Below are 23,369 nucleotides of genomic sequence, written 5' to 3'. Positions count from 1 at the left end.
GAGCATCAGAGAATAGTGCTGATCTTCATGTGTGAAAGTTGAACTTGCGGGTGTTTCTACACGTAAAAAATATCTGCTAATTAAACGTTTCCCTGTCTTGTATGTTTTCTGTTTATTTACGGTGGTGAATTGTATTATGGGATGTTGATCTCTGCTCTGTCGAGTTTTGATGTTGAAAATTCAACTCTACAGTTTAACAAAGTGGCTTTCATTGACACTTTAGTAGTTTGAAATAATTTATAAGAAATAATATCTAGAGAATTAAGTCTGTAAAATGTACAAAATGTACTGCCAGTTTATCACAAGGTGTTAGTAGCGTAATAAACAACACCAACCAAGACAATATAGCACTTTACACTATTAAAAATGTTAATAAAAAGTCCCTTTTTCAAACGTTTCAAGGTTTAAAGTTGTTGAAAGAAAGATCAAGATCCCATAATGCAATTCAAAAGAAGAAGTAAACGGGGATAAATAAAAAAAAAAATCACAAAACACGGAAAGCGGTTAATTTATGGATATTTTTAGTGCATGTGAACTTTGCCCTACACCGTCTCCAGTCAAACATGCTCAGATCTGCTCATCGGTCAACAGCACTGCTATGACAAGCTCCTCATATCAAAGGAAAAAGGGCGTATTAACAGTGCAGTGTGTCCTGAAATATGAAACGTGCATGAACATCACTGAATGCTATTATGAACGGTTCAATTCATGCAATGAGTCATTTTTAAACAAACACTTGCATGTTCACAAAATGTCTACAAATACATTGCTTTCAGCAATGAAATGACATGCATGTAAATATTTAGTATGTAAATCTTTCATTGTACTTTTTAAAAAATATATAATTTAAGCCATGAAATCATTTTTGCAAACATACATGTTCACAAAATGTCAAAAAAATGCATTGTTTTAGTATGAAAATAAGATTTTGTAAATAATTTAAGATCCTAAGTGTGTCAATATTTTTTTTGCATTTTACTTAAATATAATTTAAAGGAGGTATAACACATTTCAAATGAAAGAGGGTGTATTAACAGTGCAGACTGTCCTGATATATAAAACTTACATGAAAGTCATTGAACACTACTGTATTATGAACTTCAATTCATGAAATGAGGCCGAGTTTTAAGTCATGAAACCATTTTAAACAAACATTTATATGTTTACGAAATGGCTAAACATGCCCTGTTTTCAGTAAGGAACCAAGATGCTTGTAGTGGACATACTTTATTGAACTTATTAAAAATATAGTGTTTAAGCCTTGAAACCATTTTTAAACTGTAAAATGTTAAAAAAAACTGCACAATTTTAGTATAAATATAAGACTTTGTAAACATTTAAGATCCTCAGTGTGTAAATATTTGATTATATTCTACTTTTAAAGAGATTTGCCACATTTCAAAAGAAAAAAGGGTGTACTAACAGTGCAGACTGTCCTGATGTATGAAACTTGCATGAAAGTCACTCAAAGCTATTATGAACTTCAACTCATGCAAAGAGGCAAAGAAGTCCTGAAACCTTACTGAAAAGTTTTCAGTAAGGAAATGACATGCATGAAGGTATGCAAAACAAATAATTGTACTTTTTAAAAATAAAATTTATGTGGCGACCCCGGATTTATAAAGGGACAAAGAAGACAAGAAAATGAATGAATGTTTACGAAATATCTAAAAATGCATTGTTTTTAGTAAGAAAACAAGACTCTGCAAATGCTTTAAGATCTTATCTAAATGTAATTTAAAGGAGATATAACACATTTCAAAGGAAAAGGGTGCATTAGTCTGTCCTGATATATGAAACTTGCATGAAAGTCATTGAATGTTATTATGAACTTCAATTCATGCAGAGAGGCCAATTTTATGCCATGAAACCATTTTTTAAACAAAAATTTACATGTTTACAAAATGTCCAAAAATGCATCGCTTATAGTAAAACTTTAAGATCCTCAGCGTGTAAAGATTTTGTTATATTTTACTTTTAAAGAGATTTACCACATTTCAATGGAAAAAAGGGCGTACTAACAGTGCAGTCCTGATAAATTAAACTTACATGAAAGTCATTCAAAGCTATTATGAACTTCAACTCATGCAAAGTGGCCAAGTTAAATCACGAAAAAGTTTTCAGTATGCATGCATGTAAATATGCAAAACAAATAACTGTACTTTTTAAATATAGTTAAGCCATGAAACTATTTTTAAACATAAACCAATTTTATATTTTCACAAAATGTCTAAAAAATGCATTGTTTTAGTAAGAAAACAAGACTCTGCAAATGCTTTACGATCTTATTTAAATATAATTTAAAGGAGATTAAAACAAAGGAAATTTCAAATTTCACATTTCAAATGAAAAGGGTGCATTAATCTGTCCTGATATATGAAACTTACATGAAAGTCATTAAATGCTATAATGAACTTCAACTCATGCAATAAGGCCAAGTTTTAAGTCACAGAAAAATCGCATTTAAAAGTTTTCAGTAAGAAAATGACATGCATGTAAATATGCTAAATAAATGATTGTACTTTTAAATAGAATTAAGGCATGAAACCATTAAAAACAAACAAAAAAACTTGATATTTTCACAAAATTTCTAAAAAATGCATTGTTTTCAGTAAGAAAACAAGACTTTGCAAATGCTTTAAGATCTTATTTAAAAATAATTTAAAGGAGATATAACACATTTCAAATGAAAAGGCCGTATTAACAGTGCAGACTGTCCTGATGAATGAAACTTACATGAAAGTCATTGAACGCTACTGTATTATAAACTTCAATTCAAGCAATGATGCCGAGTTTTAAGTCATGAAACCATTTTTAAACATTTACATGTTCACAAAATGTCCCAAAATGCATTGCTTATAGTAAAACTTTAAGATTCTCAGTGTGTACACATTTTGTTATATTTTAAAGAGATTTACCACATTTCAATGGAAAAAAGGGCGTACTAACAGTGCAGTCCTGATAAATTAAACTTACATGAAAGTCATTCAAAGCTATTATGAACTTCAACTCATGCAAAGAGGCCAAGTGAAGTCACAAAACCCTTTTTAAACATGTAAAAGTTTTCAGTAAGGAAATGACATTCATGAAGGTATGCAAAACAAATAATTGTACTTTTTAAATATAGTTTTTAAGCCATTTTTAAACATAAATTTTATATTTTCACAAAATCTCTAAAAAATGCATTGTTCTAATAAGAAAACAAGACTCTGCAAATGCTTTATGATCTTATTTAAATATAATTTAAAGGAGATATAACACATTTCAAAGGAAAAGGGTGCATTAGTCTGTCATGATAAACTTGCATGAAAGTCATTAAATGCTATAATGAACTTCAACTCATGTAATAAGGCCAAGTTAAGTCACAGAAAAGTCACATTTAAAAGTTTTCAGTAAGAAAATGACATGCATGTAAATATGCTAAATAAATGATTGTACTTTTAAATAGAATTAAGGCATGAATCCATTAAAAACAAACAAAAAAAACTTGATATTTTCACAAAATGTTTAAAAAATGCATTGTTTTCAGTAAGAAAACAAGACTTTACAAATGCTTTAAGATCTTATTTAAATATAGTTTAAAGGAGATATAACACATTTCAAAGGAAAAGGGTGCATTAGTCTGTCCTGATATATGAAACTTGCATGAAAGTCATTGAATGCTATTATAAACGTCAACTCATGCAAAGAGGCAGAGTGCATGCCTAAGGGAAGATATTTCAACTCAAAACTGAACAAAGAAGCTTTACAAAGAGATTTGTATTTTTAGTTTGTAGTAGAAATTAGACAGTAAATGTTTTTATTTAATTTTAAGAGATTGTTGGGTCATCTGATAGAAACCCACAATAAAAAAAAAACTAAATCATTTTTGCAACAACCTGCAAACACGCTCTCAAACACACACAAGAGGCTTTTATTTGGGAATAGTTTTTGTTTTTTCATGAAAATGTAGCTTGCATTACTTATCGTTTATTAGCCTGCACTTTTAAAAATAACCATCGGTTAACCATTTCTTTATTTTGTGATTCATGGGTGTTTTCCATTTATTTATGTTTATAATTTGCATTATGGGATGTTGATCTCCGCTCTGTTGACTTTTATTGTTGAAAATTCAACTTTAGTAGAACACAATGATAACACAACAACTATAGTAATATAAACAAACAATAACATAGTTTTATACAACTACAGGGTATTTTATATTACAGCACAACACAATTTACTGTATTAAAGACCAGAGGTGGAAAGTAACGAATTACATTTACTCACGTTACTGTACTCAAGTAGCTTTTTGAGAATTTGTACTTTGAGTAGTGATTAAAATCTGTAATTTTACTTTGACTCAAGTATGATTTGCCTAAAGTATTGTACTTCGCTACATTTTAAATCATATGCGTTACCGAGTAAAAAAATAAATATATAAAGAAATGCAAAAGAAAAAGGAAAAGGTAAACTTGTCTATTTACTGTTGCTGGAATTTTCAACTTTAAAACTCAACAGAGCGGAGATCAACATAAATAAACACTTGTAAATCAGTAAATACAGAAATCATTACTAACAGTTGTTTTTTGCGTGTACAATATGTGAAATACTATATATCAAATGCTGATGCTGAAACATCGAGACTCATTGGAATGTAAGTGATCATGTCAATGCAATTTAATAATAAGCCTTCATCAGAGTATGCAAAGCAATGTCATGAGTTCACAGCAGTGGTTAAGCTGAAACTGTGAATGAAATGTGTGTCACAGTTAATCATCTGGGATGTTTCTGTAAGGGAAACTGGACTGGACAGTTAGTTGTGTCTGGTAAAGCTGTTTGGTATTATGCATGTTGTGTAATTTCATCCCGTCAGACATCTAAAGAGTCGCGGACACACCCTGCTCTGAACAAAAGAACAATAACATCACACACACACGCACACACACACACACACACACACACACACACACACACACACACACACACACACACACTCTCACACACTCTCACACACTCTCACACACCCTCACACACCCTCACACACTCTCACACACACACACACACACACACACACACACACACACACACACACACACACACACACACACACACACACACACACACACACACACACACACACACACACACACACACACACACACACACACACACACACACACACACACACACACACACACACACACACACACACACACACACACTTCAGTCTGTGTTTACAGTAAAACAGCTTCTGATGTCTCCTGTTGAGGTCATTATTGGATTAGTTTAATCAGTAATGCAAACTGTCATAATGTCAAACTATTTTTCTCTCCCGCATTTGAACTTTCAGCTTGAAAGTCGTGACTTTATTACTTTGTTGTGCGATATATTGTCACAGAAAGTGTTGTGATTTGAACTACGATAAATAAATTCTTAATCATTCATTCAATTTCCTTCGGCTTAGTCTCTATTTTTAGAGGTCGCCACAGTGGAATGAACCACCAACCATTCCAGCATACTTTTTACACAGTGAATACCCTTCCAGCTGCAACCTACTACAGGGAAATACCTATACACTCATTCACACACACACTTATACAATACGGCCAATTTAGTCCATCAAGTCACCTGTATCGCATGTCTTTGGACTGTGGGAAAAACCGGAGCACCTGGAGGAAACCCACGCCACGTGGGGAGAACATGCAAACTCTACACAGAAATGGCAACTGAGCCAGCAGGTACTCGACTTTTCGGCTTAGTCCCTTTATTCATCAGGGGTCCTCACAGCTGAATGAACCGCCAACTTATCCAGCATATGTTTTACACAGCGGATGCCCTTCCAGCTGCAACCCATCACTGGGAAACACCCATACACACTCATTCCCATGCATACATACGGACAATTCAGCTTACCCAATTAACCGATGGCGCATGTGTTTAAACTGTGGGGGAGGACCTGGAGGAAACCCATACGAACAAAGGGAGAACATGCAAACTCCACACAGAAACGCCAACTGGCATAGCTGGGACTCGAACCAGCGACCTTCTTGCTGTGAAGCCACAGAGCTTATCACTGAGCCACCGTGCCGCCTCATTCTCTATTAATGTTAGTAAATACATGAACTAATGGGACACAATAAAGTGTTACTGACAGTTAAACTCAAAGAAATGCTGTTCTTAATCACTTTCTGTTCACTAAAGAATCCTAAAAGCCATGCATCGCAGTTTCCATAAAAAATATATGTATTATTATTTTATTATTCGTTGTATTATTAGTTTTAAACACTGATTTTTGTTTGTTTTTTAACGTTTCCCTTTTTTCAGAGTCATTTTATGGTAGAAATTGTACAGTATAATACATTTCTCTTTCTATGAACGCTGTTATAATTAACTTTCTTTTAATATTTTCTTTTAAACTTTTAGGGCTCTATCATACACCCGCCGCAATGTGGCGCAAGGCAATAGTTGTTTGCTAGAGTTGTTTTGATGTTTTTCACCACGCTGTTTAAATAGCAAATGCATTTGTGCTCATATGTGCGCCCGTAGGTGTTCTGATCTAAAAAGGGAGGCGTGTTGAGGCGCATTGCTGGCGCGTTGCTATTTTGAGAAACTACAATAGATTTTTCAATAGACCAGAACAGACCCGGTCTATTGTCCAGCGCAGGGTGTGTTAGTTGTGCGCCTCGCTTACACACTGCTTAATACACACAAGATGTAGTGCAATACAAAAATATCTTTACAAATGAAAAAGAATTAAAATATTAAGGACATATATAGGACATAATAAGAACAGATATAGGATATAAATATAAAGGATTAAAATATTACAAAACATTATTTTCTAGCCTACATAAATATAAAAACCAAACTTTCATGCCTTCTTCATCTCGGGAGGCTTTTTCAGTTCATTCATAACAATTTGCTTTTGTATAATGTTATTATTATTAGCAGTATTATTTATTATATCCATATTTATATTTGTTTTATTAAAAACAAGCTTAGATTTGCCCACCTGTCAGGTTTTAGACCATATGGGGCGCAGCATGTGTTTTAGGATATAACTCAGGTTTTTGAGCACACTTCATTATTATTGTTCATTTATTCGTTTGCTGGAAATTAGAACTGAATTTAGAAATAGTTTTAAAATGAATATTTGCACTTAACAAACGAAATTAATTATTTATAGGCCAATGGATTTCTGTGCGTACAAGATGTTTCCCTATCCACCATAGTTGAAGTGAAAGTAAATTATGAGATGCTTTATCTCTCATTCTCGTGCTACAGATGCTCTGTTTAACTGTTTTCTAGCTAGTGAAATGCTCAGTTTTTCCACTTACAAATTCAATTCAATTCAATTCAACTGTTTATTGTCATGTGCACAGTAAGGAAACACGTCTCCCTGTACAATGAGATTCTTACTTTGCCGTCCACAGTGAAGTCATACACACATACACATCATACACATAAATACACATATATACACAGAAGTGACTGAAGTATGATTATAAAATGTATATAAATATCTATGAAAGTAAACAATATATAAACCTGATTTGAGTAATGAAACAGATGTAAACAATGTACAGCGTTTATTTTTTATTGTGCTCATTATGCAGAAAGTGCCTAGTGCAATTGGCTTATGTGCAAAAAAATAAAATAGTGCATGTAAATAGCATGTAAGCGAAAGCGATGCAGCTGACTCTTAAAGTGAATGGGAGATGAGACTCTGATTGGTTTATTCTCAAAACACACCTATAACTCATTAAGAAAATTAACTCAACCCTATTAGAACATGCACCACGGCGCAAAGCGGATTTTTCCATCCTTAAATTAGCAAAAGTAGATTCTGACATGCACTTAATGCGTTTACGCTCCACGCTTTGCACATGGATCGTCAAAATAGAGCCCTTAGTTCCAATAACAATGCGCAGCATAGATGTTTACAACACTGATAACAATCAGAAATCCACAACAGAATGAGTTCTGAAAGATCATGTGACCCTGAATACGAGTAATAATGATGTTGAAAATTTTGAATCACAGAAATAAATGATGCTTAAAAAAAAAAAAAATCAAATTAAATTAGCCGTTTCAATTTGTAATAATATTAGCTGCATTTTTGATCAAATCATTGCAGCTCTCGTAAGTATAAAAACACTGCAAATCCATTTGTTTTTGCTTTAACATTATTAGAAAGTATAAGAAAGCAAAGTCACAAAATAGTCCATATGAAGTGTGCATTATATATCATGTCATACGGAAGCTTTAGGTGAGGAACAGACAAAAATGTTTCAAGTTTGTTTTTTTACAGACACTCAGGGCCCTATCATACACCCGGCGCAATGTGGCGCAAGACGTGACGCAGTAGTCTTTTGGTAGTTTCAGCTTGGCGCAAGAGTCGTTTTGAGGCGTTGCGCTACGCTGTTTAAATAGCAAATGCATTAGCGCTCATTTGTGCACCCATAGGCGTTCTGGTCTAAAAAGGAGGCGTTCTGAGGCGCATTGATGGCGCGTTGCTATTTTGAGAAACTAAAATAGATTTTTCAATAGATCAAGACAAACCCGGTCTAAACTCCGGCGCAGAGTTGCTCCTCGCTTACACACTGCTTAATACACACAAGAGAGCAATAGGCAAATATCTTTACATATGAAAAAATGTAAATATTAAGGATATATATAGGATATAATAAGAATAGATATAGAATATAAATATAAAGGATTAAAATATTACAAAACATATTATTTTCTAGCCTACATAAATATGAAAAACCACTGCTTTCATGCCTTCTTCATATCGGGAGGCTTTTTCAGTTCATTTATAACAATTTGCTTTTGTATAATGTTATTATTATTAGCAGTATTATTTATTATATCCATATTTATATTTGTTTTATTAAAAACAAGCTTAGATTTACCCACCTGTCAGGTTTTAGACCATATGGGGCACAGCATGTGTTTTAGGATATAACTCAGGTTTTTGAGCATACTTCGTTATTATTGTTCATTTATTCATTTGCTGGAAATTAGAACTGAATTTAGAAATAGTTTTGAAACGAATATTTGCGCTTAACAAACGCAATTAATTATTTATAGACTAATTGATGTCTGTGTGTAAAGTTTTCCCTATCCAAGAGCGAAAGTAAAAGTGATCCATATCTGTCATTTTCACGCAGTAGATGCTCTGCTTAACAGTTTTCTGTTAAAAAACTGTTACTGTTTGCTTGTGAAATGCTCAGTTTTTCCACTTAGACTTACTTTGCGTCCTGTAAATAGCGAATGCGCTCTTGGCGCGACCAGCTGGCTCTTAAAGGGAATGGGAGATGAGACTCTTATTGGTTTATTCTCAAAACACATCTATAACTCATTAAGAAAATAAACTCAACTTTTAGCCCATGCGCCACGGCGCAAAGCGCATTTTCCCGTCCGTAAATTAGCAAAAATGCGTTCTGACACGCCCTGAAAGCGTTTGCGCCCTGCGTTTTGCACTCTGTGCATGGATCGTCAAAATAGAGCCCTCAGATTTTAATCGCATAGTCTATGTTTTACTATAGTTTTACAGTTTGTTTTTTTTCAGTCAGATTTGGAGTTTAATAGAGATTATAATGTCGCAAAACAATTCATTCCTGAAGGACACTGTACATGATAGTATAATGCTAAATTATATTGTGAATAGCAATAATATTTCACATCTTCCTACTGCATTTTATTCAGTTAGTCTCAGGTCACTGTAAGTCTTCAAGACGGAAGCTCCTGCAGGTTTTGACTGCCGTGAATGTGAGTGAATGTTGACAGAACTCTTCATTTCTTAATAATCTTGTTTTTCCAGTTTTTAAACCAGATGCCGACAGTGAACGCTCATGTTGGCTGCATTTAAACATGACTGAATGAACGCACCATTATTTGTTTACCAAGCAAATATGCCAGAGAACATAAAGCAGACTTATGGGAATGTTGAAAGCATGTTAAAGATACACTAAAGCACCGCTTCAGCTGCTGCATCATAATGAAAACACGACACGTGGCACATTAAATATGGTCACATTGAGTAACTGGTCTTTAACTAAATAGCATGCATGCTTGTCTGTTTCCTAAACCACGTGTGCGCGTGTGTGAGTCTGCGTTTCAGTGAGATTTTCATATCTCGCCGAGTGAATCACATGCTTTAGTGAAGTGTTTGCATTCTCGAAGAGACGTCATAAGCTGACGTCCATAACCAGAAGAAGGAAAAGAAAAAAGCGTTTCAGATTACACACACACACACACACACACACACACACACACACACACACACACACACACACACACACACACACACACTAAAAAATATATATAGCAAAAAGTCATGCACTCAAGAAATGACTTCTGCTGCTTGTTCAAAACCTTTTTATTTAAAATCAAATGGAAGCAACCCAATTCTTGAAGTGTTTTTCGGATAAATTAATTGTTTTATGTTTAATCCAATTAAATTTGTAAGTACAATTAAGTGAAGTTTGGTGGCTCGGTGGCTCAGTGGTTAGTACTGTCGCCTCACAGGAAGAAGGTTGCTGGTTTGAGTCTCAGCTGGGTTAGTTGGCATTTCTGTGTGGAGTGTTGACGTGGGTTTCCTTCAGGTGCTCCGGTTTACCCCACAATCCAAACACATGCACTATAGAGGAATTGGGTAAGCTAAATTGGCCGTAGTGTATGAGAGTGTGTGTGTGTGTGTGTGTATGTATGGGTTTTTCCCCAGTACTGAATTGCGGCTGGAAGCCAAAACATATGTTGGAATAGTTGGCGGTTCATTCCACTGTGGCGACCCCTGATAAATAAGGGACTAATCCGAAGGAAAATGAATGAATGAAGTGAACCGAATTGTGTTGGGACAACATGTAAGAATTGTGTGGAACCCTGCATTTTTTGTACAGTGTGACAGCGAATGTTTTTATGTTGCTTTAACTCATTTTAACAAGTTAATCGAGCTTCAACTGAATTTGTTAAGTTATAAAAATTTTTACTTAATATCGTTCATCAGTTTGATTTACGCGAGTTGAGATGACTAGAGAAGTTAATTTGATTCAACTCAAAAGTTTAAAACAGCAAGATTTTATTATTTTATTTACAGTGTAACCCAGTGGTTCTCAAACTGTGATACGTGTACCACTAGAGGTACGCGGGCCTCCTTCTAGTGGTACACGGAGGAATCAAATATGTCTTACATGCTACATATATTTAAAAATTTCTCGAAAAGGATTTCTATACGAATATGATGATATGAGCCGGATCTCACGAGGAAACCTGTTTTACGTTTTGTCAGTTTAGTGGCTAATTCGTACGAGTTCAGTCGTTCGAAAATGTACAATTTTAAAAAAGAGGCGTGGCACCCAACCCCACCCCTAGCCCCAACCGTCATTGGGTGAGGAGCAAATCGTACGAATTAGATCATATGAATCCAAACGAATTAGCCACTAAATCAAAAAGAATTGCCGTGAGATTGCGTTGGATGACATACAGTATAGCTTATAATTCCAGTTGTTGATAAATAGGCTACTATGTTAATACTTTACAGGAGGACAGGAGATTTTTTTTTTTCTACTTTTTAAGAACAGTAATTAAACATTTTTAACTTTTTAAAAGCACATTTTATTTAAATGTTGACGTGTTTAGTTTTTTTTTATTTATTTTTTTTAACATATAAGCATAGTGCCGGGTTAATGTTAAAACTATAATGTTTAAAGTGGCTGACAACATTATTCTTATTAATAGGAATTAATGCCTTGTTTTTGAACTGTACAAAGCTGTAGCTGCTTTACTGGGCCTACTACGCTACTGTATTTTAATACTGCTCGTTATGGTGGTACTTGGAGAGAGAATTTTTTTTCTGAGGTGGTACCTGATGAAAAAAGTTTGAGAACCACTAGTGTAACCAATTGTACTGTATAAATATATCTATACTATATAAACCAATCAAACATTTGATTGTTATCAAAGTCATTTATGTTGTATAACCTGAAAAGCTGAAATTGGTCAAGTTATTTTAATAAGTTAAATCAGTGAAACTAGCATGTATATCCATGCGTACTAACGTATGCGTACCTAGTACTGACGTACTAATAATTGTTTTTACAGTAAACAGCGAGAGGCTTTATTTTAATTACTTAATTCCATATTTTTCATTATTCATTTCCTTAAACAGTGAGAGTAATTAGCACGGTCTGATCCATCTTAGGTTATTCTGGACTTGTGCTTTAGGGTGTAGTCAGTGTACATTTGGCCCTGTTGCTTTGCATTCAGTCTGTAAAATGTATATAAAAAAGCAAAACAAAAGAGGCATGATATGACATGGGCAAAATTCAGCACAACTTATTTTATTAAAATAATTAGGTAACCTAATTAATAAAGTGTTTCATTTTGACTGATGAAGGCAGAGATGACTGGTAAAGTTAACTTGATTGAACTGAAACAAGGTAAAGCAGCAAGATTTATTTTACAGTGCAGTGATGTAAAATATGTATTTTACAGAGCAATGACAGAATTCTGATATTGTTGGACAAGTTTGACTGTTCATTGGACTAGTTTTTATTGACCATTGGACTAATTGGACATTGGTCTAGTTTAATTGACCATTGGACTAGATTTGATTGGTCATGTGGCTAGTGTGTTTGGCCATTAGGCTAGTTTTGATTGGCCATTGGACTAATTGGTCATTGGTCTAGTTTAATTGACCATTGGACTAGATTTGATTGGTCATGTGGCTAGTGTGTTTGGCCATTAGGCTAGTTTTGATTGGCCATTGGACTAATTGGTCATTGGTCTAGTTTAATTGACCATTGGACTAGATTTGATTGGTCACTGGGCTATATTGGCCATTGGACTAGATTTGATTGGTCACTGTGCTATATTGGCCATTGGACTAGATTTGATTGGTCACTGGGCTATATTGGCCATTGGACTAGATTTGATTGGTCACTGGGCTAGTTTTATTGGCCATTGGACTAGATTTGATTGGTCATTAGACTAGTTGTAATTGGCCATTGGATTGGTTTAATTGTTCATTGGACTAGTTTTGAGTGTTCAATAGGCTTGTTTTGACTCTTCATTGAGCTAGTTTGGATTGTTCATTTGGCTTGTTTTGATTGGCCATTGGACTAAATTTGTTTGGCCATTTTCCTTTCATTTTCCTGACAGACATTAAAGGTACAATTCATGATAAAACTGAATCTGTTATTAATCTGAAATGATGCTAAATGCTTAAATGTGATTGCCCTGAACGATACCAAAGTAAAAAAAAGAGTGAGTAAGGAAAGCAAACATCCATGTTTACCTCTGTATTCCTGTTTTACAGCTAGGTCTTTCAGTCAGATTTGGAGTTTAATAGACATCATAAGGTAGTTTCTAAATTGATAAATCCTGAGATAATGTGAATAGCAATATTATTTAACATTTTTCCAACTGCATTTTTATTAAAACAGTCTCAGGTCACTGTTATTTTTACCAGGAATGAAGCACAGTGAGATTAAAATGAAAAGGGAAAATCTCTTTGACCAGAGCGTCCTGGCCCTAGCACAGTACTAAGCCCATGTGGGTTTAACAGATAACATCAGTCATCCTTCAGTTCTGAAGAAAGCTGCAACTCATTCCAGAATTGCAGAAACATTCAAGGCATTTTCCATTTGTTTTCTTTGGAATGATCCAATGTACAAAAAATGATCTAATGTACAAAATACAGTTAAACTGAATGCATTTTTAAAGTAAAATAATGCAAAATGCTTAACTGTATTTTCCTGAAGCATTTTCTAGACAAGCAAAAAAATGTCTTGTTTAAAGAAATACTGTGCCAAAATTAAGCAAGTTTTTTCCTTAAAACTTGCAAAATATTTTGCCAAAGGAGTCAGCAAAATAATATTGTTTTCCCTTTTGACAACAGATTATTTTGCTTACATCATTGCTAGATTATTTTGCTTGTTTCGTTTGGACTGGAGACATGGTTTACCTCTGAATTCCTGCATGCTTCAGCGGATATGGGCATGGCAGGGGGAAACAGAGTATACTGAATTAAGGGTGTAGATTTAGCAAGGACAAAGGGGACGAGTCTCGGCATGGGACGTTAATCGTAAGTTATACCGCGGTTTGGAAGTCAAGGTTTAAAAACCGCCAACATTTTTAAAAAAAGCCATTCCTAAGGTATGTGTAAAATTTTTCATTTACATTTTACTTTTTGTTTTGTTTTTAGGACAACAGTATCTCCAGCAGAAAATATATCCAAAGATGTCGTTTTAAAAATTGTAAAGAAATCTGTTTTTGAAACAAATGAAGACATGTTTACTGCTCTAAAACATTTTAAATCTTTAAAAAATAATAATAATTGTTTTCAAAGGGGGAAAAAGTTGTTGTTTTTTCCCCCAGACACTTAAAACAAACTTATTTTAGAGCAGTGAGCAGTAGTCACAATACCGCAAAACCATGATAATTTTATCCAAGGTTATCATACCATTAGAATCTTATACCAGCCCATGACTAGACGTGTCCCTACCAATATCCAATGATTAATGAAATGACCCCACCAATAATTTAATCACATCCAAAAAAACGTAATGGTCTGTCAACTCTCATTAAAGCATATGTACAGAAAGGGTTCAATCACTCAACCCGAGTCCTACTGAAACACACCCAACATTCCTTGCTGTAAAATGTGCGGCTGCTACTGTTTGTTTAGATGTTTGCAGAACCAAAACTGCCAAGAATAATATTGGTTATAATAATAATAATATAATAATAATAATAATATATATTTGGTTATAATATTGGTTGGATATAGAATAGTTTTATAAAATGGTTTATTTAATATAGAGGTAAAGTTGGTTATATATATATATATTTGCACATTCGTTCAGTAATAACTTTTGACACTGTCACTATATTGTTTACCACGCTACTTTGCATATTCGGTCTGAAATAATATGCAACTTTATATTCAACCAATATTCATTCATTCATTCATTTCCTTTTCGGCTTAGTCTCTTTATTAATCAGGGGTCACCACAGTGGAATGAACCATCAACTTAACCAGCATATGTTTTATGCAGCGGATATCCTTCCAGCTGCAACCCATCACTGAGAAACACCCAAACACACTCATTCACACACATACACTGCGGACAATTTAGTTCATCAATTCTCCTATAGCGCATGTGTTTGGACTGTGGGGGAAACCAGAACACCCAGAGGAAACCCACGCCAACATGGGGAGAACATGCAAACTCCACACAGAAATGCCAACTGACCCAGCCGAGGCTCGAACCAGAAACCTTCTTACTGTGAGGCGATCATGCTACACACTGCACCACCAATAACCAATATTATAACAAAAAAAACGTATTGTCCAAGACTCATGGCAGACGAGGTCATAAGGAGCGACATTTCTATGTCACTTGAAGTCAAGGTTAAATTAGGTCCCCACCAATATCAAAAGCATATTCACATGCTAAGACCACACAAGTAAAAAGAGAGTGTGTGCGTGAGGAAAGCAATCTCCTCCATGTGGTTTACCTCTATATTCCTGCGCGCCTCGGCTATGGGCAGGGCTTGGTGTCCGAGGTGCTCCTCTGTGACGCAGGCTGGGCAGAGGCAGCACATGCAGCAGTAGAGCTCCAGCGGGCTGCGGTGAGCTTCACAGGTCCGCCTCTCAATGTCCCGCAGAGGATCCACCAACCTGTGGCTCTGGAACTTGGCATTCTCCAGATGTGGCCTCAGGTGAGACTCGCAGTACGACACCAGACAGGTGAGGCAAGACTTTTTAGCTCGGCACGGCTTATCGATGCAGGAGTCACAGGTGACCACATCTGGCCCCAAAACCTCCTCCTCCTCCTCCTCATCATCTTCATCATCTTTCTGAGGATCTTTAGACTCCTGGAGAAAGAGGTAAAGATGATTAAGCACTCGCATATTCAGACTTTCTTCTTAATAATATAGTTTCAGAAAAGTATTGCAAACAGGGAAATCATATTAGCACCCAAGATCAGTACAACATTGTTTATAGTGAGTTAAGCAGAGCTAATAGGGATGTAACGGTATTGTAAATACCGTCATACCGCAATATTAATTTTTTACGATATAACCGTAGTCGCATGACTCTAAAACTATAGGTCTTCTGAGAAAATTTGCTCAGGCGAATGAAGCGAACGGGAGGTACCGGAAACTACAATTCCCATCAGCCCATGCTTGACCATCATCCCTTGCGGTCTGTTGTCGCTACAGATCCAGTAATGCGGAAATGGAGTGTGCTGCTAGAAGCGGGGATCAAAAAGAGCTGGAAAACTCTAAAGCGGTGTTGTCGCGCGAGTTCTTATCAGCGGTGTTGTCGCGCGAGTTCTTATCAGCTGTGTTGTCGCGCGAGTTCTTATCAGCTGTGTTGTCGCGCGCGTACTGAATAGCGGTGTTGTCAGCACACTGTTCAGATTGATGCAGACATGAGATCTCTATCTTACTCATGGTTTGTCCTCTCAAGTGGGGGAAAGACAATGCACAACGGTACCCACTGCTGTCAACCTGGGCCAAGTCATATCTCTCTTGTCCCAGAAACCTCAGTCCCAAATGAGAGGGTTTTTTTCTGTTGCAGGGGACATTGTAAATACCCAGAGATACCAGCTTTTACCAGATTATATTTATATGATAATTTTCCTTTAAACCCATCTCTATCTAAGTGAGTGAGTGATTAAATGTTGAATGTGACGAGTTTTCAACAATACTAAATTGAAACTTTATTTTTTTTACATGGTTTAATATTTTTTTGTTATTAAAATTAAAGTTCCTGTTTCAAAGCTTACAGATAGATGGCTAATTTGTATGTCATTGACACTTTTGGCACTTTTTTGGAGTATTTTCATAAGTTTTGTTTTTTCCTGTAAATGATTCAATAAATACCGTACCGTGACATTCATACCGAGGTATTACCGTACCATGAAATTCTGATACCGTTACATCCCTAAGTGCTAATGTCATTCATTCATTCATTTTCTTGTCGGCTTATTCCCTTTATTAACCCAGGGTTGCCACAGCGGAATGAACCGCCAACTTATCCAGCAAGTTTTTTTTGCGCAGCGGATGCCCTTCCAGCCGCAACCCATCTCTGGGAAACATCCACACACACATTCACTACGGACAATTTAGCCTACCCAATTCACCTGTACAGCATGTCTTTGGACTGTAGAGGAAACCCAAGCACCCAGAGGAAACCCAAGCGAATGCAGGGAGAACATGCAAACTCCACACAGAAACGCCAACTGAGTCGAGACTCGAACCAGCAACCTTTTTGCTGTGGGGCAACAGCACTACCTACTGTGCCACTGCTTCGCCCCAGTGCTTATGTTTTATATACAAATAATATATACGCATATATTCAGATTATACAAAGTAGTGCGGTAAACATTATAGGCAGAGTATCACTGAAGTTGTCATTGAACAAATGAGTGAATGACACCATATTTACCTCAATATTGAGGTAAAATTGGTTTATATTCGCACGTTCAGATCTTAAAGGTTCAGGACACCCTGGAGAACTTTTTGTGTGTTGAGCATCAGTTAAGACAATGTTAGCAGCTGTCAGCTGTAATTGTGGGGAAAACTGGATAATTTGGAGCTTTTGTCAGCAAATTTTAGCTTCCGGGTTTAAAATGATTTTTGAGGCGGGATCAAAATCGGCGACGTAGCGCAGTACTGCAAGTGCAATGATGACGCGTCGGTTTCTCATTATTATTCATAGCGGAGTTTCTTATCCTATGAGAAGAGCCGGCTGCTTAATTATTCATGAGACCTGCCAGAGTCAAGCCTGAGCTGTGAGACACGTCACGGACTCACGGCACGGGCACACAGTATTTAGCCGTTCATGAAGGCTCACATGCGTTTGTTTCCATGATCCACGGGGTTTGTTGCATGTTTTCCCCCGCGATCTTGTCAGGGCCGATCATACAGCAAAGCTGTGTGTGCTGCTAGCATTTTTGTCGGGAGAGCAACACGAGAATTAGAGAATGGCGGACGCTGTCTTTTATCAGGAGTTCATTCACATTCAGACACATCACTGTGCTGCTGTGTTTGCCTAAATCCTCCAGATTACCAACAGGGCTAACGGTTAAAATAGACAGGTCAGGAGACCTGCTGCACTGAGTCTGCTGGATACGGGGATTGAGGGAGGAGTCCTCATTTATAGGGTTTACATGAACACACTTATCTTTACAATGATATAAATTCTGGTTATGTGTATATGAAATTACGAATAACAAATGTAGCAGGGCATTAAATCACTGTTCATTTCTTTGCATTTTAACTTTGTAAACTATAAACTCATGCGTCTCCTCAGGGTTTGTCTCATTTTGTGAGCTAGCTTTGTTCGCTCACGTTCTCCCCTGCTGGCCACGCCCACTCCTGCCCGATGCTCGCGGAGCTCCACGCCCATTAATCATGCATCTTTTGAAAAAATCTTGTAGACTTTAACCGAAAGTGGGGGGTGTCATGACCCTTTAATATTCATTCCTAAATAATATAGCTTCAGAAAAGTGTTGAACATATCTTATTAGAAGCCAATAAATATAGTTCACAGGTGTCAAACTCAATTCCAAAAGGGCCGCAGCTCTGCACAGTTTAGTTCCAACCCTAATTAAACACACCTGATCAAACTAATTGAGTCCTTCAGGCTTGTTTGAAACCTACAGGTAAGTGTGTTGGAGCAGGGTTGGAACTAAACTGTGCAGGGCTTCGGCCCTCCAGGAATTGAGTTTGACACCCCTAATATAGTAGAACATTATTTACAGTCAATTAAATAGTGTTAATATTCAAAGTAGTGTGGTAAACAATATAGGAAGCGTGTCACAAGTTGTCACTAAATGAATGTGTGAAAATTAAACCAATTTTACCTCAATATTGAGGTACAGTTGGTCTTCTATTCGCACATTCAGACTTTCTCCTTTTAGAAAAGTATTCTTTGCCAATCCCAAATAGGGAAATCATATTAGCAGTCAAACACTCCAACATTGTTCATGGGCAGTTAAATAGTGCTAATGTTGTGTTAAAGTTATTCATGCATGAGATTTCAGTCTGAATATTGAATGTAGCATGGTAAAAAACGCAAAAACTGTGTCAAGTTATTACTGAATGAATTAGCGAATATGGAACCAACTTTACCCTAATATTGAGGTAAAGTTGTTTTTATATTTGTTGAGTTGTACTTTCTCTTCAATAACAGTTTCAGAAAATTATTCTTTGCATATTCAAAATAGGGAAATCATATTAGCAGCCAATGACTATTAAAGTACAACATTCTTCACAGTCAGTTTAATAGTGCTGATGTTGTTCTGAAGTCATTCTTACATTAGATTTCAGACCAAATATTCATAGAGGGATAAACATTATAGGGAGCAACCCCAAACTCACACACAATAATAATCGGCTACTTTAAATTTCAATAATACTGTCTTCACTCGAAAAATAATCTTTGCTGCTTGTTTAAACTACTTATTTAAAATGAGCTCAATCAAAACATTTCTTGAGTTTTTTTTGAGACAACTTAATTGTTTTGTGTTAAATCCACTTTAATTTGTAAAAACAATCCAAAGTTTGTGTTGGGACAACATGAAGGAATTGTGTGGGACAACATGAAGGAATTGTGTGGGACAACACGACTCATTATTTTTTGCAGTGTTGCTAAAAACTTTTTACATACACTCAAGTACCTTTAGCATTAGAAAACAAACCTTGACTTTAGTCAAAAACAAAAAGTGCACACTAATTAAACATCGATGAAATGTTTAGGTAAAGCTGAGTTAAAGTTGATTATATACACTCGCATATTCAGACTTTCTCCTTAATAATAGTTTCAGAAAAGTATTGGCAATTCTAAATAGGGAAATCATATTAGCAGCCAATAACTATCAAAGCACCACATTGTTCACAGTCAATTAAATAGATCTAATGTTGTTTTGAAGTCATTCTTACATTAGATTTCAGACCAAATATTCAAATTAGCGTAGTAAACAACATAGGGACCAAACCCAAGGGACCCCAAACTCACACAATAATAATCAGCTACTTTAAACTTTAAGAATACCGTCTTTACTCTTTAAATAATCTTTGCTGCTCGTTTAAACCACTTATTGAAAATGAGCTGAATCAACACAATTGCTGAGCTTTTCTGCGACAATTAAATTTTTTTATGTTCAATCCACTTGAAATTGTTAAAACAATCAAGTTAACTTAATTGATCTGAGTTGGGACAACATGAAGGATTTGTGTGGGACCCAGCATTTTTTTGCAGTGCTGCTAATAACGTTTTACACATACTCGCGCACCTTTAGCATTAGAAAACACACCATGACTTTAGTCAAAAAGTGCACACTAATCAAACATCGATGAAATGTTTTGGTAAAGTTGAGTTAAAGTTGATTATATACACTCGCATATTCAGACTTTCTCCTTAATAATAGTTTCAGAAAAGTATTGCCAATTCTAAATAGGGAAATCATATTAGCAGCCAATAACTATCAAAGCACCACATTGCTCACAGTCGATTAAATATTGCTAATGCTGTTTTGAAGTCATTCTTACATTAGATTTCAGACCAAATATTCAAATTAGCATAGTAAGCAACATAGGGATCAACCCCAAGGAACTCACACAATAATAATCAGCTACTTTAAACTTTACAGTCTTAAATAAAAAATAATCTTTGCTGCTTGCTCAAACTACTTATTTAAAATGAGCTCAATCAACACAATTCCTGATGGTTTTGCTTGGGACAACTTAATTGTTTTATGTTCAATAAATATATTGAAAATATAGAAATCATATGTGCAACCAATGACTATAGTACAACAACCCCATGTAAGCATGACTTCAAAACAACATTAGCACTATTTAAATGACTGTGAACAAGTTGATAGTCTTTGGCTGCTAATATGATTTCCCTATTTGCTATACTTTTCAGGAAACTATATTATTAAGGAGAAAGTCTGAATGTGTGAATATATAACCAACTAGATCTCAATAATGATACTGAACATTCAAAATAGCTTGGTAAACACTATAGGGAGCGTTTCACAAGTTGCCACTGAACAAATGGGTCAATATCAAACCAACTTTACCTCAATTTTGACATGATAAACAATATAGGGAGCGTTACAATGAATGATTATATGTGTGAACAAAACCAACTTTACCTTATTTACCTCAATCTCATTGAGGTCTTTCTGAATCTTGCTTTCTTCAATGGTCTTCACGTCTTTTTCTCCTTCGGTGTGTTTTTCTGGAGGAGATCCATTCACCTGAATCTTCTCCTCCACCTCTGTGTATTTTGGCCTGTTCTCCTCTATTTTCTCCTCTTTGGGTATTTCAGAAGTCATACTGCATGCTGGCAGCTCAGCTGTCAGCACCATGGCGCTCATGTCTCTTCAGGTTTGAGTCTGAAGTCTAAACTTGCAGCCAAACCCAAAGTTTAATAGGCGAGTTTAAGCCACGCCCCTCTGAAACTGGATTTCCTCATACTGATACAGCCTGTGGCGGTGGGCGGGGTTAAATTGTGGTATGGGCGGGGTTGTTATGCAAATCATACAGACATGTGGTTTCTGTTATGGTAGTGTTTTAGGGTTGGTGATTTGATTACGCAAAAACTGATATGGTTTTCGTGCCATAGTGGTTATAGTTGATTTACTCATCCACAAACCTGTTTGACTGTCAAGAAATGAGTCTTATCAAGCTTATTCTTCTACAAATATAGACTAGGATAGCCTAGGTGTTTATGTTGTAATAAATAAATGACTTGTTTAATTATAACTGTAGTAAGTGTAGTTTTAAGTAAAATAAATATCAGATTATGTTAAACGAGTGCCGTACAGCTGATGACATTAACTGTAGATGAGGATTTTTAGATGAAGATACAGATATTTTGGATAAAGGTCAGGGCTGCCATCTGCTGGACATAGAGAAACGCTGCATGATTAAAAAAAGTTAAAATAAATAAATAAATGCAGTAAAAATAAACTAGGGTTGGCATGATTACAGCTAAAAAGATGATCTTACTTAATTGGAAATCTCCAAAGGCTATCTTTTATAAGAAATGGTTGAATGAGCTGCTTTATGTCATTCAGATGGAACAACTAGGTCTTGAAAGTTCACACACACACAAAAAAAGCTGAAACCCCATGGGGACCTATCTTAAAACTTTTGGGAATTTAGCATTTTACGTTTGTAAATTTTCATCTCTAACCTACTGTATATATTCATGACACTGACTTTGTAACAATGTCAATATTGTCATCTTGAAAAAAAAATGTTCATGCTACATATGTCGTGTGTCTTAACTAAAAAACTAAACTAACATATTAGCAATATATAGTGATACCTGTCTCCAAGTATATAGATAAAATCAATTATAAAAATATACTATAATATAAAATATATATTAAAAAAGCCCTTTCTGCACATTAACAGTTTATATTGATATCGGTCTCCAATAAATGAACACATTTTAAATATTATTTATTTATAACTTTATAATACAATACTATAACACATTTAACAAGCAGAAAACATTATAAATATATTATATTAAAACAAGTTTAATAATTTTAATAAACATATTTTAAATGTTGACATTATTTGTATTATCATTAATTTTTCTTTGGCTTAGTCGCTTTATTTATCAGGAGTCACCACAGTGAAATGAATCACCAACTTATCCAGCATATGTTTTACACAGCGGATGGCCTTCAAGCTGCAACCCAGTACTGGCAAACACCTATACAATCACATTCACGCACTATGGCCAATTTAGTTTATTTAATTCCCCTATAGCGCATGTGTTTGGACTCTGGGTGAAACCGACGCCAACACTGGGAGAACATGCAAACTCCACAAAGAAATGCCGACTGACCCGGCCGAGATTTGAACCAGCAACCTCCTTGCTGTGAGACCATAGTGCTAACCACTGAGCTACCTTGTCACCCTAGAATAGAATATTAAATGTGCAAATAAATATGCTTTTCAAAACATAAGCAATTTATAGTGATACCAGTCTCCAATATATAGATAAACTTAATTTAAAATATAGGATTTATTTGAAACAATTTATTAAAAAAAGTAAAAATTAAAAAATAATATATATATATATATATATATATATATATATATATATATATATATATATATACATATATATATATATATATATATATATATATATATATATATATATATATATATATATATATATATATATATATATATATATACTTATAAAAAAACATAATATAAATAGAAAGCATTTTCTGTTTTGTTATTTTGTCATACATATATATAATTTAATTATTATAAATTTTTTTTACCTATGTTATATATGTATACCTATGTTATATATGCTATATGTA

The 23,369-nt window shown here is 35.1% G+C and overlaps 1 protein-coding gene across 1 annotated transcript in view; it reads right to left on the bottom strand.

The window, feature by feature from the left end:
• trim16 (tripartite motif containing 16) overlaps positions 1–21,414 on the bottom strand; it is a gene marked incomplete in the record, with an annotated part of 35,519 nt that extends 14,105 nt beyond the window's left edge. Inside the window, 3 exon segments of the mRNA NM_001328162.1 lie at positions 15,508–15,867; positions 21,165–21,388; positions 21,391–21,414. Coding sequence (NP_001315091.1) covers positions 15,508–15,867; positions 21,165–21,388 — 584 coding nt within the window.
• Positions 21,415–23,369: the final 1,955 nt, after the last annotated feature.

Source organism: Danio rerio, chromosome 12 (genome assembly GCF_052040795.2).
Source record: "Danio rerio strain M-AB ecotype USA chromosome 12, GRCz13ab, whole genome shotgun sequence".
Classification (NCBI taxonomy): Eukaryota; Metazoa; Chordata; class Actinopteri; order Cypriniformes; family Danionidae; genus Danio; species Danio rerio.
This window is presented reverse-complemented; position numbering and strand designations above follow the sequence as displayed.